The sequence below is a fragment of the Muscardinus avellanarius genome, assembly GCF_963383645.1.
Source record: "Muscardinus avellanarius genome assembly, chromosome: 17".
NCBI classification, from domain to species: domain Eukaryota; kingdom Metazoa; phylum Chordata; class Mammalia; order Rodentia; family Gliridae; genus Muscardinus; species Muscardinus avellanarius.
In genome coordinates, this window is record NC_137803.1 from 49173480 (window position 1) to 49190949 (window position 17470).

General features: G+C 41.3%; 1 protein-coding gene across 4 annotated transcripts in view; it reads right to left on the reverse strand.

Moving 5' to 3' along the window:
* Positions 1–1876: 1876 nt before the first annotated feature.
* Positions 1877–17470, reverse strand: part of TAF4B (TATA-box binding protein associated factor 4b) — a gene marked incomplete at both ends in the record, with an annotated part of 134242 nt that continues 118648 nt past the window's right edge. For all 4 annotated transcript variants that reach the window (XM_080714456.1, XM_080714457.1, XM_080714455.1 and 1 more), the window contains one exon: positions 1877–2032. In XM_080714456.1, coding sequence (XP_080570582.1) covers positions 1877–2032 — 156 coding nt within the window. The remainder of the gene's footprint in view (positions 2033–17470) is intronic.

Consider the following 17470-nt stretch of genomic DNA (forward strand, 5'->3'; position numbering starts at 1 on the left):
ATAATTTTGAAAAATAGAATCTTAGGAAGAAAGCCTTGATGGGCCAAGAAAAGCTTTTGTAATGAATATGCGTAGCTGTTTGTGAGTCAAATAGCATGCAAATTAAGAACTATTTAAAAGAAAGTGATATAGTAACTTGGATCTGAAGCGAGGTTCTGGAACCCAGGTGCCCACACCCCAAAATAAGTAATATCAGAGCCAAGAAAGAGGCCATGCTCAGCAGATTTGACTCCTTGACTGGCAACTAATGAAAAAATGGCTACTGAAGACAATGAGCAAAGTTATTCTTATAATAAAATAATTATTTTAATGAAGTATTTGAAATAATTTTAAACATCTGATCAGTAAGATTACACAAATGTGGAAATATGCTGTACTTTACAAAAAATAAAGGTAAGCATTTAAATATACAAAACCAATTTTGGGCATAGATCTCTTCTTAAAGTACTCTTAAACATATACATAATTTGTAGCACTTCACATAATAACTTGCTAGAACAAAAACTGTGGCCAACTTAAATCTTGCTGTAATGCAGAATGTGGCCATAACAGTCCCAGTGGCGGGCACACCAAGGGCAACGTGCGGGCTGTTCTCCCCTGAATTCCTTCTCTAAGAAGCACAGCATTCCCCGTGTTTTAAACCTTTGGAGGATTTAAGCTTCTTTTCATATATAATTCTAATGACTGCTATTATTTTTTGGCAGCTATAATCCACATTGGTGGAATTAAAAACAACCAAAAAAAGTGGGTTAGCTTTGTTCATCAGCGTTTCCCTCAGAGGGATATATATACAACGTGCGCCTCACATTTAGAGCCAAGATACCCAAGAGTGAGATGCTGACAGTACTTTTGAAGTAAAGAATCCAAAAGGGAGAACTACTGTTTAAAATTTCTAATCGTTAATTATGGTTTTCTAAATGCACCAAGATGCTTAAAACTTACAGTAACTAAAAATTTTACAAGAGAAGGAACTACAAAACCCAGCCTTCTGGTGATTTAAAACAACACAAAACAAAAAACTTCCTTTGAAATTTTGTAATTCCAAAATGTTTGCTACGTTTTCCTTCTTGGTTGGGCTGTGATTCTTTTCCCTCAGCAAAGCACGTGCCAGCTGTTCTGGGGCTCCCTCCACCTCCCTCCTCAGAAGCAGCAGCAGCACGTGTTTTTGTTTTCGTCAGTCTGAACTCAATGCCTTATCATTCCCTCCTGGTATGTTCTACCTTGTCCACTTTTTCAATGAGGTATATTGGCAGCAGCTTCAATTTTAGGGTTTCCCTGACAAAAAGGCTCCCTCCCCTGGTACAGGAAGCAATGCACGGGGAGATGAGTCAGGAATCAGCACCCTCGGGCGCAGCCTGTTGCGACAACACCGGGGCTCAGCCAACCTCACCACAGTCCCCACTCTCAACTCCAGAAGGTGCCGCCTTCACAGCCCAGCAGCGTGACTCCAGCCCAGAAACCTGAGCTCTCACAGGCTCAGGAGAAAATGAAATGCATTTTTCTTGGAAACTGACGACTCTTCTGTTCTCCTGAACTTCAATGCAGGCTGCGTTAGGGAAATATACCTCGGTGTTAGTTTGGCAAATAAAGCAGGGAATAACAAACAGAGCCTTAACCTGCTGTAATTACACAGAGACAGGCAGGTGCTACTTCTATGTAAAGTAGACTCCATAACTAATTTTCAGAAGTCAAAGCTCAGTTCTAGTCTGTAAGAACCTTACGAGATGTATAGGTAAGATTTAATAAAAGCTTGCATATGTAAACAGTGGTCTTCCATATTGGAGATTCTTTTCCAGGATGTGAGCGTTCAGGACAGCGCGTGACGCTCTCGGTGTCTTCTTTGGCTGTAAGCAGCAAGGCTCTGGATGGAGCGTGGTTACTTCAGCAGGGCGAGGTACAGGGCTCGGGAATACTTCATTTCCCTTTCCTGCTCCATACAGAATATCAAGTCCCTGAGGCAGATTCTTGTGATTCTTGGACGCAGCAACTGTTTGGTGGATGTCCCAGAAGGAAGAAGGTTGTCCTTTAAGCCCTGAAGAGAATAAAAGAAGAAACAGTTTAAAATAAAGAATAGTTCTTAAGCCCATCAATACTAATACAAAAGTGCCCACTATCCTCTTCAGAGGCACATGCATCCATAAAAAATCGATCAGATTGTAGACCTTAGGTATGTGTAGTCTTTTGTATGTCAATAGTGAAAATAAAAATAAAAGTCTGGGGCGGGCGTGGTGGCGCATGCTTGTAATCCCCGAGCTGCCTTAAGAGACTCTGTTTCCAAATAAAAATATAAAATACGTCTGAGAGCGTAGCCCGGAGATAGAAGGGTTTTCAGGAATCCTAGGACCACCAAAACGAAACAAAACAAAACAGCCTGGTTTAGTTCAGACCCCACATGCTAAGGTGTCAAAACCTTCCACTGTTTCTTACCATCCAGGGTAGCTACTTGGTAACTTGCTAAGTGTTAAGAAGTGTCTTAAGCACTTTTCACATATTATATCTCTTTTTTCATACAGCATTGCAGGAAGTTATTTTTGAGTGCCGTCCCCACTTATCAAACGAGGAATGTGAGCTTAGGAGGTGAAGCAGTTTGTTCAAGGTCACATGAGGCTGAGCTGAGGCTCCATTTCTAATCTGTTAATCACGGTACTGCATCATCAGCCGTATCAGGCACACAGTCACCATGCCGCCTCCCTCCAGCCGCACATCCCTTTTCTCCCTTACAAAAGCATCTCAACTCCAGCGACATCGGTCCTCTGCCAACGGGTCGAGGGCGGCACGGGGCCATGCAAGCCCATCTATTCATCTGTGAAGATTCATTTCAAATGGGTCGACCTGCCCATACTGAAGGAACTCTTATGTGTTAAAATACTTGAGACTGCTCGATAGTAATTTGTTACCTTCTTTCACCACCATCACATTGTCCCCTTTACAGCTTAAACAAAGTACAAAGAACAATACAGATCATCAACAATATTAATTGAATTTACCAGTTCAAAACAGAACCAATGGAAGTTCCCACGTCACTAAAACCTTAACGAAATTCGACACTAGTAAGACTGCTTCCTCAATATTGATGTCTACACATTTCTGTTTTAAAATAAAATTGGAAGAAAAGACTCTGACATGAAGGAATTAAAACTATAGGATTCCATTTCCAAGTCCCCCAAACAGGCAAAGCTATGTCAGGCCAGGGACTTCCTTGAGGAGCTGAGGAGTCTCTAGAAGGGGAGAGTGCTTTTCTTAAGTTCTGGTTTCTTCCTTCCTGGTCTGACTATAGTCTGCATGGCGGTGTTCTCACTGTGAAAATCCAGTGAGCTTAAAAAATTTGTCTTTCATCATTAGTGTTATATTTCTACTTAAAAAATTAAATTGCTGCAAAAAATCTGATCTGAGTACAAAACAAAAAGAAAAGCAAGAGAGAAAGGGAAAGAAAATAAGGCATATTGTTCAATATGAAAAAAAGGTAGAAATCCAAATATCTGGGTTAAGAAACAAAGAGGTCACAGTTCACGCCTGTCATGTGACAAGCTTTGAAGGATGGGGGGAAAGAGCCATATTACAGCTGCCAGCGCAGGGTTGAAAAGGAGGTCATTCCAACAGGATGCGGCAGAAGGCCCGAGGCAATGTTATAAATGAAACAAACCCCAAGGGACAGTCAGCAACCCAACAGAAATGTCTTTCATAATTCACAACTTCACCAAGGTGATAGCCTTCTCTTCATCCAAGCAGTGACTGACTTAGAAAGTCAATCTTTCTTAAACCTGGATACAAAATAGATGCCTAACATTTTTATTCCCCTGTTATGATGGGGGGAAGTCTACAGTTCTGACTTGTGAGTTTCACAATGTCCTGGCCAGAATAATCAGTTACTTCTCAATTATTTAGTGAAGGGAGGAGAACATGCACTGAAAACTTAGGGCCATGAACACCAGTCCTGCCTTCCCATCAGTAGTTTTAATTCTCCTCCATCCCATCCAATCTTTTCCCCAAAGTTGATTAGGACTTACTTGTGGCCACTCTACACTGTGAACACCAAAGAACATTAACACAGTTAGAAGATAAGTTTGCAAAAAGAAAAAGCAGGTTGTTGTCACAATACAATGCTTATTTCTGAAATAGAGGGGTTTCACACTCTGCATTCTACATGAGAACACACACACACACACACACACACACACACACACACACACACTTTTTTCTTTTTTTCCTTTTTTGCATGGGGATGGAACACAGGGGCATTCTATCTCCAAGCTACACTGCCGGGCCTATTTTTTATTCTTTACTTTGAAATAGAGTCTAAGTTGCAGAGGGCCTCATTAAATACCTGAGGCTGACTGTGAACCTGCGATCCTCCTGTCTCAGCCTCTCAAGTATCACAATTTCAAGCATACGTAACCACGCTCAGTAAGAATATTTCTTAATCTGAATCATCCAGATTAAGAATGTTTTACCCAGATTAAACATTCTGGGTAAAAAAAAAAAAAGGGTCAAATGGAAGATGAAAGAAATAATTCACTTATCTAATAAATAATAGATATCCTTAGAAGCCTTACCAAACCCAAATGTTAACATATTGTAACTCTGCCAGATCAATGAAATTACTAGCCTTTGCTATTTTGTTTAAGTATACCACTGACCAAATTTCTATTTTTCTACTAGAACTTTTTAGGAACTAGTTTGCTCTTCTAAGAAAAAAAATATCATTAGTTACCAATTTCAGAGAAATAATACCGTGGTAAGAATGACATGAAGTAGCCAGGCACGGTAGCACATCCCTGTAATCTCAGTACTCGGGAAGGCTGAGATAGGAGGACTGCAGGTTCAAAGCCAGCCTGAGCAACTTAGTGAGGCTATCGGCAACCTAGCAAGACCCTGTTTCCAAATAAAAAATTAAAAAAAAAATAGGGCTGGAGGTGTAGCTAGGAGGTAGAATGCCCCTGGGCTCAATCCCCAGCACCCCCAGCGCAACCTACACACACTGACAAAAGAATGACATTAAGTAACAACCAGCAATCCGAATTTTATACCATCAACTTCATAGAGCCAATATTGTGAAGTAAAACTCGTGCGTACCTGCGCGTGTGCGCGTGCGCGTGCAGCACTAGGGATTGAAACCAGGGCATTCCGCTTCTCAGCTACACTCTCTCTTACTTGTTGTTTTTGAAATGGTATCACTAGGTTGCTGGGAGTCTTGCTAGTTGTCAAGGCTGGTCTCAAACCTGTGATCCTCCTGTCTCGGCCTCCCAAGTACAGAACTAACAGGTATCAGCCACCATGCCTGGCTGTAGAGTAAAACTTTTAAACTTTTCTACTTCTTTTCCACATTGCCTTAGGTAATCTGCTCTACTAAGGGAGAAGCGGAAACAAAGGCTTCATGAAACCTCTGAGGCTTCTGACTTCCTCTGGGCCTGTTTTCAAGAGTCACGATCCAAGCACCTAGCTTCATGCTGGTCTACGCTTCAGTTCAAAATTATGAGGGTTACTGGGCACGTACTAAGGAAAAAGGACTGCGTGGGGCAGCGACGTGGCCGGCACGGGTTGTTCATTCCATGAGCATCTCAGACAGACTCCTTGACTTCTCTGAGCCTCAGTCTCCTGGTCTGCCAAGGAGGGGCAGTAACAGGGAGCACTGCCAAGGTCGGCCTGAACAAGCACCGTGCCTGGCCACAGTGTGCGCTACGGCGATGGTGGTCTTTACTTTCACAATGAATTTCTGAGCCAGCTGGCAGGCACTGAAGGTCTGCGCACAAAAGAGTGTAATTCTAGCTCCAGACCTTTTCTCGCAACCTCCAATTAAAACCAGCTACATCTTTCTGTTCATGCTCTATCTTTTAAGTTCTTGTTAAATCACTAGCTAGCTAATATAAGAAAAATGATTAATATGGTCACACTTATCTCGTTCCTCTCAAAAAGCGTTCTGAATTTCAGTGGAGCCTGGAGTGCAACAGTAGATGAGTGGGCATTCCAGACGTGGCAGGTGGATGTATCCAGGGGCACAAAATTTTTCTTACACCCCTTCCATCAAAGAGTAGAAGAGCTTACTACTTTTATAAAGCCTTATCAATACTGTCTCTAGAAACTAAAAGCCAACCTCTTTCATTCTGTTCTCTGAATCTTAAGACTAAGAAAACAAAACATGTCTCTGAATCTGAATGTTTAACCAAGCAAAAAGCCTGGGGCATTTTTAATAGAGAAAAAAGATTCACTACATTTCTCAGACTCTACCCAGATTATATTAAGTCTCAATATTGTACCAACAGACAGCTCCTAAACGGCTGGCTCGAGTCCTTTCAAACTTTGAGGAAACGAGGCTGAGGCATGAAAAATAGGGAAGAAAATAAAGATCTGGCTCCAGACAAAACCTGGGCTCTTTATAAGACCCAGAAGCAAGATTAATAAAAGCACCCTGGATGCCTGGCTCAGCGAACAAGAACACTAAGAGCATATATTCAAAACACAAGGCGAGCTTCAGGGAACACACAGTAGACGCTGCTAAGCGTCAGCACGGACTGCCCTCTGCTGGCCGAAAGCACAACTCCTGCGGCAGCAGATCCCGGGACCACCTTCAGTTGGTTCCTTTTGAGTGACTTCAGAAGAGACAACACTGCAATGCCCTAGACCTTCTGCCCGAGGATCCTCTCACTTCTAAGTATCTGTACAATCTTAAAGAAGTAAATAGACCAATGTAACATGTACGTATGGGCTTTGAGTTCTAATTCTAGTTCTGTAATTCTAAAACCTACAAATATACTAGTTGTCATATGCCAATGACCCCCTCCCAATCCTTATCTCATACAGAACACTCTTAAATCCCAAACCCCATTGTTCAATTTTTCTAATGAAGTCTGCAAATGAATATACTACAGGTATTCCAAATTTAACATGTTCTGAACCATTATTCCTTCTCTTCCTTTCCCCTTTATTTCAAGGGATGGTAACACCCTGTGTGTCTAATGCCAGAAAACTGGCTGGCCTTTCCTCTGTAGTGTACCTGCCAGTCGACAATTCACCTCGACAGCTTCAAAATCATCTTCTTTCTACATTTTTACTTCCAGTATCTTCTACAATCTAAACTAAACGTATACCTGTAATCCCAGCATTTGGGAGGCTGAGACTGGAGGATTGCGGTTCGTGGACAGTCTCAGCTATTTAGTGAGGCCCTCCGCAACTCAGTGAGACCCTGTTTCAAAATAAAGAATAAAAAATAGGGCAGGGGGTGTAGCTTGGAAGTTGAATGCCCCTGGGTTCCAACCCCACACCCGCAAAAAAAAAAAAAAAAGAAAAAAGAACTCGCTATATCGGGTGTTAATATACTGCTTTGCAAACATTCCCCCCCCCCTTTTTTTTTAGGTACTGGGGATTGAACCCAGAGGTACTCTACCTTCAAGCTATATCCCCAGCCCTATTTTTTATTCTTTTTTTTTTTTTTTTTTGGTGGGTCTGGGGATGAAACTCAGGGGCATTCGACCTCTGAGCCACACCCCCTGTCCTATTTTGTATTCTTTATCTTTGAAATAGGTTCTCACTAAGTTGCAGAGGGCCTAAATAGCTGAGGCTGTCCACAAGTAACTGCGATCCGCCTGTCTCAGCCTCCTGAATGCTGGGATTACAAGGGTGCACCACCATGCCCGCCCGGCTATTCTTAAACTGCAGAGAGCCTAAGTAGCTAAGGCTGACCTTGAACCTGTGATCCTCTGTCTCAGCCTCTCAAGTACTGGGAATACAAGAGTGTGCTACTATGTCCAGCTACTGCAAATGATTTTTCAAAAGAAACAATCTCACTAAAAATCTCTCCTACTGAAAAAAGCCTAAAATCCAAGCATAACATATATAAACATAGACAACTATAACTGTAGCCCCCCCCCCATCTTCTCCCTCATCCCTTCCATTGCTCAGGGGATGAATGCTTTTCTCCCGCTCTCCTCCTGGAACGCTGTTCTCCAATCCCTCTGTGCTATCCTATGTCACCTCACCTTGGTTCTTCAGGACTCAGCTCGTGCTTCCCCAATGCCAACGAGCACAAGCTCACCCCGGGTCTAGACGAGGTGCACCCCTCTGCACCTCAGTAGCACTCTGTTCTCCCCGCCACTACATTCCTTCAGGTCAGTGCACTGCCTCCAACTTACCACTCACTGACAGGGAAAGGCTGCACCTGAAAATATTTGATAGTCTTTGGTATCCAATCAACGTCTTCAGGATGGCATGTGTCTAGTGTCACCCAAGAACATCATATATATGAATAAACATTGAAAATTAAGTCATGTTATGGGCACTGGATTTTCTAGTTCAAAATTCCAGTGTCATTTTTAACTTTAAGCCAAGTAAATCTGGAAGAAGTCCTCTGATGGCTTGTTCACGAGCATTACCCAGCTCTCTGACAACTTTTGTACCTCTTCTCCTCACTCCCATCCCACCAGGCTATCACTAGATAGGATTTATTCAAACTGGTATTTTTTCTGACACTCTCAACAGTGAGAAAGCGCAGCACCCCACTAACTATACAATGGCACACAGCTAAATAAACAGCCAACACCAAAAGGCAGTAACTTGTTACTTTTTCTTTTAACCCTCCCACCCCTGCCACGATACTGGGGGTAGAACCCAGGGGTCTTCTACTGCCAGGCTACACCTCAGCCCTTTTTATTTTTTGAATGTGGAAAGAGACTCTTGCTAGGTTGCTCAGAATGGTCTCAAACCCGCAATCCTATCTCAGCCTTCTAAGTACCGATATTACAGGCACGTGCAGTAGATTCTCACCATTTGCAGAATAATGGGGTATATGAAGAAAAACTACAACCCCATCTCACACTACAGACAAAAATTACATCAAGACAGATCAAACCCTGTTTCAAAATAAAAAAGGGAGGAAGGTACTAGAGATTTGAAACAACAAAATTCTCTAAAATGAAAAGGCTAAAACTAGAAAACCTTTAGAAAAAAAAAGCATACAAAAAATATTTGCAACCGCAGGGTATAACTAGTTTTATTTTAGGATACAAAAATAACTAATAATTTTTTAAAAAGTTAATTGGGCTTTTTCAAAATTAAAACCTCTCAGCTAGGCTTGGTGGCCCACGCTAGTAATCCCAGCATTTGGAAGGCTGAGACAGGAGGAGCGCGGCAGTTCTCGGACAGCTTCAGCTACTTAGGGAGGCCCTTTGCAACTAACTCAGTGAGACCTTGCCCTTGTTTCAAAATAATAAAAAATAGGGCTGGGGTTGTAGTACGAAGGTAGAATGCCCCTGGGTTCCATTCTCAGTATCGAATTAATAATAGTACATTGCTAAAGGAAGTGTGAGGTGGTACAACCTGATGGAAAACATTTCAGAGTCTCTTGTAAAGTCATACGTACACCCATCCTATGATTCAACACTTGGGGATAAGCTGGGCATAGCGGGACAGGCTTATAATCTCAGTACCTGGGAGGCTGAGACAGGAGGATCACAGGTTCACAGCCAGCCGCAGCTACTTAGTGAGGCCCTCTGCAACTCAGTGAGTCCCTGTTTCAAAATAAAAAGTAAAAAAAATAGGGTTGAAGATGTAGGTAGAATGCTTCTGGGTTCAATCCCCAGTACCACAAAAAAGCAGTTGGGGATAGTAAAGGATGTCATGGAGCATTCTGGGAGTCAGAGAAGTGTTTCATATCTGGATTTGGAGTAGTAGTTACAACTAAAACTACATCTTATTGTATATAAATTTTATCTCAATCTAAAAAAACCCCGCAAAGTTCATTTGATTTTTAAATTAAATTTAAAATTGAGATTTCAAAGTCATCTTTTTCTCAAAGTATTTCTCCAACAGGATGTGGTTAGTATTCTTTATGGTCTGGTGTACTCTGATATAAAAGTCTGAAAATTTTGAGATATTAAAACTCTATATTCAAAAACACAAAAAGTTTACTCCAATATTCATGTGCAAGATTCCTTATAAATGAAAAGGTTTCATTAAAGATATTCTAATAAGCCGGGCGTGGTGGTGCACGCTTTTAATCCCCGCGCTTGGGAGGCTGAGACAGGAGGACCGCACAGGTTCGAAGCCAGCCTCAGCTACTTAGTGAGGCTCTCAGCAACTTAGTGAGACCCTGTTTCTAAGTAAAATATAAAAATAGGTCTGGGAGTATAGCCTGGAGGTAGAAAGCTTCTGGGTTCCACCTCCTAGTACCACAAAAAAAAAAAAAAAAAAAAAAAAAAAAAAAAAAAAAAGATATCCTAATAGCCATGCTAATGGCACATGCTTGTATTCTAATGGCACATGCTTATAATCCTAGTACTTGGGAGGCTGAGACAGGAGGATCACAGGTTCGCAGCCAGCCTCAGCTACTTAGTAAGGACCTCTGCAACTTAGTGAGACCCCATTTAAAAAATGAAAAATGGTACAGCTTGGAGGTAGAATGTTCCTGGGTTCAATCCCTAGTACTGCAAAAACAAACAAACAAAAAAACCCTCTAAGATCCAGAATTTGGCTAATTCAATAGTATATGTATTCTCAATGCGAGTGTTATTAGAATTCTGAATAGATTTAATTGGGCAGATCCACCCCCTCACACTGCACCAGCCACCAAATGCCGTGTGAAAACCAACAGTCCACACAAGTCCAAATGACCCCACGAGTAGGTACTGCCCCCAGTTGAGAAGACTCTATAAGCTAATGGCCAAATGAATATGTAAAAAGCATAAAAATCCAATTAATAGGATTAATCTACCTTATCACTCTATTTCTAAAACTGATGATTTAATCAACATTAACTTTACTTACTTAATCTCCAAAGGGAAAACCACATGCTTTATTTGCTATATGACTGACTCTAGCAGATGAAGACTAACTGATTTTGTTAAAATCTCTAATTAGTGAAACCAAATGCAAGCACTGAAAGTACTGTCCACAGCAGTGAACACATAAGAAATAACACTGGAAATCAGATTACTGAGTGAAGTAAAAAAGAAAAAATCCACAGGATTCATCTTTACACTGTCATGGACAGACAGCTCAATGGCCCACTTACGTGTAATACCAGGTTAAATTTACATGAACACACACACACACACACACACACACACACACACACACACACACACAGTATTCCCAAGGTGTCCTTTACATTAATAACTAAAATCTTCCTGTATCACACATTCTACACTAAATCAAGCAGATATTTTCCTAACATATCAAACATGAAGTTACCACTGGACTCTGAAATTCTACTTTTTTTTGCAGGTCTGGGGATGGAACCCAGGGGCATTCAACTTCTAAGCTACACCCTCTGCCCTATTTTTTATTCTTTATTTTGAAACCGGGTCTCACTGAGTTGCTGAGGGCCTCACTAAGTAGCTGAGGCTGTCCGTGAACCGTGATCCTCCGGTCTCAGCCTCCCGAATGCTGCGATGACAAGCGTGCGCCACCACGCCCGGCTTGAAATTCTACTTTTAGAGATATACCCCAAGAGAAATAAACACATGTAAACACAAAAACTTACATGTGAATGCTCACAGCAGCACTGTTCATAATAGCCAAAAATTATAAACAACTAAATGTCCATTAGCTAATGAGTGGTAAACAAAACGTCATACAGTATTCACACAACGGAGTATTATTCAACCCAAACCAGGACCAGGAATGAGATAATACTGTTACTGCTACAACATGGATGGATCATGCAAACATTATGCTAAGAGAAAGCCCAACCAAAAGGCCACATATTATAGCTACCATCTGGATGATATGAATGTCCATTTTGAATAGGCAAATCTACAGTCTCAAAGTAGGTGAGTGGCTGCCAGAGGTGTAAGGTAGGGACTGCTATTGAATTAACTGTATCTCAACAACCCCCCACACCAAAAACACCCAGCATCTACTGATGAGTCAAAACAAAAGAACGAGTTCAAAAAACATTCAAAGTCAACTTATGTTTACTCTTCCATTTAATAGTCAATGGAATTCTTGGTGGAAAGGCGTCAGTGGGAATTCTAATGATATAGCAAGTATACCTAAGGCATATTCATCGTTTTTCATGGAACCTGGGTTTTTAGAGGTAACATTAATTGAAAATCTGAACATCCAAACTGGTCAAATTGCACAGAGAAATTGTCTTTTAAACGATGGAAAGGTATATTTAGTAATGAACTAACAAAAACAGTAGTTTGATAATAAACACTTTCTATTATTTTGGAAAACCCTCTACTACCTGACTGATACTTTTTACAGGTAATCCTATGCAATAAGCAACTAATGCTTTTTTAAATCACTAAAGAGGGAAACAAAAAGCTGCATAAGAGGTTGAAACAAACACTACTGGAAGAGCATTAGGGAATCTGTGTAATAACAACTGGCAATGTGGGAACTTAACTTAGAGTAGTATTAATCTAAATTATAAAAGAAGCATGCATATAAACATAGGGTTTCAAAAAATGCTTCCTGGGATACTGAAAATATTTCTTTGTGTTTTGTGGTACTGGGGGTTGAATCCAAAGGCATTCTATCATTAAGCTACATAACCACCCCAATTTTATTTCTTCTTTGGAAATAGGTCTTACTAAGTTGATGAGAGTCTAACTACTTGCTGAGGCTGTCCTTGAACCTGTGATCCTCCTGTCTCAGCCTCCCAAGTACTGGGATTACAGGCGTGTGCTATCACACCAGGCCTAAAAACTCTTAAGACTCATCTTAAAGCTGGACAACTTAAAAAACAAATCTTTCAGCATAACCTCATCATTAAGCTACCTATAACTAAGGTGCTTTGAAAGAAAAAAATGATGTAAGACCTCAGATAACTAAAACACAACTGGACAGCTGGGTATGGTCACTCATGCCTGTACTCCCAGTATCTGGGAAGCCGAGATAGCTCAGATTCAAAGCCAGCCTGCAGCTAAACGGATTGGGATGAAGCTTGGAGGTAGAATGCCCCTGGGTTCAATACTCAGTACCAGCTGGGCGTGGTGGCGCACACTTGTAATCCCAGCATTTGTGAGGCTGAGATGGGAGGATCGTGGTTCGTGAAAAGCCTCCGTTACTTAGTGAGGCCCTTTGAAACTCAGTGAGACCCTGTTTCAAAATAAAGAATAAAAAAATAGGGCTGGGGGTATAGCCAGGTTTGAAGCCAGCCCCAGTAACTTATCAAGACCCTGTTTCAAAATAAAAAATAAAATAGGGCTGGGAGCGTAACTCAGAGGTAAAATGCCTCTGGGTTCAATCCTTAGACAGACAGAGACAGATAGACACACACACACACACACACACACACACACACACACACACACACACACACACAATTAAAGAGATGCTTTCATACACCACTGTAGTAACATAAACTAGTTCAATTCAGAGAGATAGCGACTGGCAACAGGTATTTTTAAATTTAATAATAAATATCCCATTTGACCCTCCAATTCTATTTCTGAAATTTCAAAAAAGACCCATGACTCAAAGATGTAATTACAAATAGGCTTCTACAAAGCTGGGCATGGGGGCGCACGTTTATAATCCCTGCGCTTGGGAGGCTGAGACAGGAGGATCGCACAGGTTCGAAGCCAGCCTCAGCTACTTAGTGAGGCTCTCAGCAACTTAGTGAGACCCTGTTTCCAAATAAAAATATAAAATAGGTCTGGGAGTATAACCCGGAGGTAGAAAGCCTCTGGGTTCCACCCTCAGTACCACCAAAGCAAAACAAAACAACAACAACAACAAAAAACAACAAATAGGCTTGTACAACATGACATAAAAAACTAAACATGTTCACTGGGCATGGTGGTGCACGCTTGTAATCCCCGTGCTTGGGAGGTGGAGACAGGAGGATCACACAGGTTCGAAGCCAGCCGCGTGCGCTGGCTTAGGAGACCCTGTTTCCAAATAAAAATATAAAATAGGTCTGGGAGTGTAAACCGGAGGTAGAAGGGCTTCCAGGAACCCCAGTACCATAAAAAAAAAAAACTAAACATGTTCAACAACACAGAGATGAGTTATTTATGTCAATGAAATTTGTGGATCATTTATAATTGTATAAACATACTAAAAGAAAGTAACAAAAATACCATTATAAAAATATGATAGAATGTAGGTAACTCTAGATTTTTTTTCTTTCTTTCTTTTTTTCTTTTCTTCAGTACTGGGGATAGAACCCAGGGGCATTCTACCTCTGGGCTGCACCCCCAGTCCTGTTTTTTTATTCTTTATTTCTGAAACAGGGTCTCACTAAGTTGTGGAGGGCCTCACTAAGTAGCTGAGGCTGTCCACGAGCCACGATCCTCTGGTCTCAGCCTCCTGAATGCTGGGATTACAAGCATGCGCCACATTAAAGAGAAAAGAGGAAGCTAAAAGAAATCACTAATCTGACGAGGTAAGGGATACAGTTTCTCAACACTGTTGAGAAGGATGTCTTTTCTCTAGCATATATTTTTGTTTGTTTGTATTGTTTTTACGGCACTGGGGATGGAGCCCAGGGACATTGTACCTCCAAGCTACATCCCTCCCCTTATTTTTATATTCTTTATTTTGAAACAGGGTCTCACTGAGTTGCAAAGGTCCTCACTGAGTAACTGAGGCTGTCTGTGAACCATGATCCGCCTTGTCTCAGTCTCCAGAATGCTGGGATTATAAGCGTGCACCATGCCCGGCTTTCCAGTGTATGTTTTTGGCACCTTTGTCAAATATCAGCTGGCTATATGTGTGAGGATTTGTCTTTGTATCTTCTATGCCACTGGTCCATGTGTCTGTAGTTGGGCCAATACCAAGCAATTTCTGTTACTACGATCTATAGAACAATTTGTTTGTTTGTTTGTTTGTTTTTTTGGTGGTACTATGGGTGGAACCCAGGGGCTTTCCTCCGGGCTATACTCCCAAACCTTTTTTATACTTTATTTGGAAACAGGGTCTCACTAAGCTGCTGAGAGCCTAAGTAGCTGAGGCTGGCTTCGAACCTGTGCGATCCTCCCTCCCAAGTTCAGGGATTACAAGCGTGCCCACCACGCCCGGCTCTATAGTACCATTTGGAACCAGGTCCTGTGATGCCTCCAGGATGTTTCTTTGGCTCAAAGCTGCTCTGGCTATTTTGGGTCATTTGTTATTCCATATGAATTTTAGGACTGATTCTTCTAGTTCTGTGAAGAATATCATGGGTATTTTGATTTTCAATTAAATTATTAAAATTTATTGCTAAAGAGCCAGATGTGGTGGCATGTGCTTGTAATCCCAGTATTTGGGAGGCTGAGACAGGAGGATGGCAGGTTCCAAGCCAGCCTTGGCAACTTAGGCCCTCAGCAACCTAGTGAAATCCTGTTTCCAAATGAGAAACAAAACTGGGTAGAGGGTGTAGCTTGGAGGTAGAATGCCTCTGGATACAAACCACTGTACAGGGGGAAAAAAAAAAAAAAAAGATTGCTAAAGGCGTGAGCACAGTGGCACAGGCCTGTAACCCCAGTACTGAGGCTAAGACGGCAGGGTTGCAGGTATGCCACAAGCCTAAGCAACTCAGCAAGGCCCTCTGCAACTTAGTAAGACCTTGTTTCAAAATAAAAAAATAGAATCAAATGGGGTGTTTGTGTGGCCCAGAGATGAGATTGAATGCCCTTGGGTTTAATCCTCAGTACCACAAAAGGCAAAAAAAGGGAAGAAATTATTGCTAAGGATTCCAAAAGCCCTTTTCTCTCTTATCCTCAAGAATTAAAATTATGCACAATAGCAGTATATCCTGTTCCTAGAGAGTGTCCACATATCTACAGGATAACTTTTGCATGTTGTCTAGCTAGTGAATCGTATTTTAGGTATAACACACTAGGACACAAGTACTGTAAGTGCCATGTAACTGATTTAGTACTGCCAACTACTTTTTACAGAAGTATCGTCATTTTTCAGGTCAACTAAAAAAATTAAATGTTCTCAGAAAGATTCACTTGCTTATTCACTTATAAGCAGGGCGTGGTGGCGCACACTTGTAATTCCAACATTAGGGAGGCTGAGACAGGAGGAACAAGGTTCAAGGATGGCCTCAGCTCCTACTTAGTGAGGCCCTTTGCAATTCAGTGAGACCCTGTTTCAAAATAAAGAATAAAAAATAGAACTGGGGGTGTAGCTTGGAGGTAAAATGCCCCTGGGTTCCACTCCTAGTTCAGCAAAAAAAAAAAAAAAAAAAAAAAAAAAGTATCTAAAGTAAAACTATATGCTGATACCCCATAATTTATACAGGTGCCCCTCAATTTACAATAGGGTAACCTCGCACCTCAGCCACACACCGTAGGGCATCGCTTGTTTACCCTGTAATCCAATGGCAGGTTCTTCATTGCTGCTGGCCAACATTGCAAGAAAATATCAGACCACAAAATAAGATATAAGATAAAAAAAGACAAAATCAAAATATGAAATATGATTTCTAGTGAATGCATTTGACTTTCACACCATCATAACGTCTAAAATTTTTAAAATTGAACCATTTTAAATCTGGTCATCATTTCAAAATTGATGTTAATGTCAAATCAATAACATCACACAACTATCTGAAAGTATTGTTAATGGGGAAAAGGAGAGATCCTTTATAATCTAGGGATCTCTAACAGACAAAATAATTAATGCTTTACAATCCCAGAGGGAATGTACAGGGGAATTAAGTCAACCAAATTATGTAATGTGCATGTGCAAATATATCCCAAGAAACCCCAAAATTGTGTATAATTATAATGCACGAGTAAAACTAAATAAACAGTCGGACATGGTGATGCATGGCGATAATTCCAGTATTTGAGAGTCTGAGACAGGAAAGTGGCAAGTTTGAGGACAGCCTCCGCAAGCAGAGAGACTCACTAACTTAGTGACACACCATTTCAAAATCACAACACAAGATTTAGGCGTGGTGGCGCAGGCTGGCAATCCCAGTTTTTGGGAGGCTGAGACAGGAGGACTGCAGTCTGCAGCCAGCCTCAAGTACTTAGTGAGGCCCTTTGCAACTCTGTGAGACCCTAAGACCTTTATTTCAAAATAAAGAATAAAAAAGAGGGCAGGGGGGTAGTAAATTTTATTTATTTATTTATTTGCTTGTTTATTTACTTTTTGGTGGTACTGGGGTTCCTGGAAGCCCTTCTACCTCCAGGCTACACTCCCAGACCTATTTTTCTTTATATTTTTAAAATTTGGAAACAGAGGGTCTCTTAAGCTAGCACAGCTGGCTTCAAACCTGCGTGATCCAAGCATGCATCACCACACATGGCTTTCAGTATTAAATTTTAATTACCTTCCCTCCAAGCCATTAGGTTTCTGGATAAATATTTGGTTCAAGCTGGCATGGTGGCACAAGCTTGTAATCCCAGCATTCAATAGGCTAAGACAGGAGGATCGCGGTTCGTGGACAGCCTCAGCTACTTAGTGAGGCCCTCTGCAACTCAGTGAGACCCTGTTTCAAAAATAAAAAAGACTAAAAAATAGGGCTGGGGGTGTAGCTCAGAGGTAGAATGTCCCTGGGTTCTAATCCCAGTAACACAGAAAAAACAAA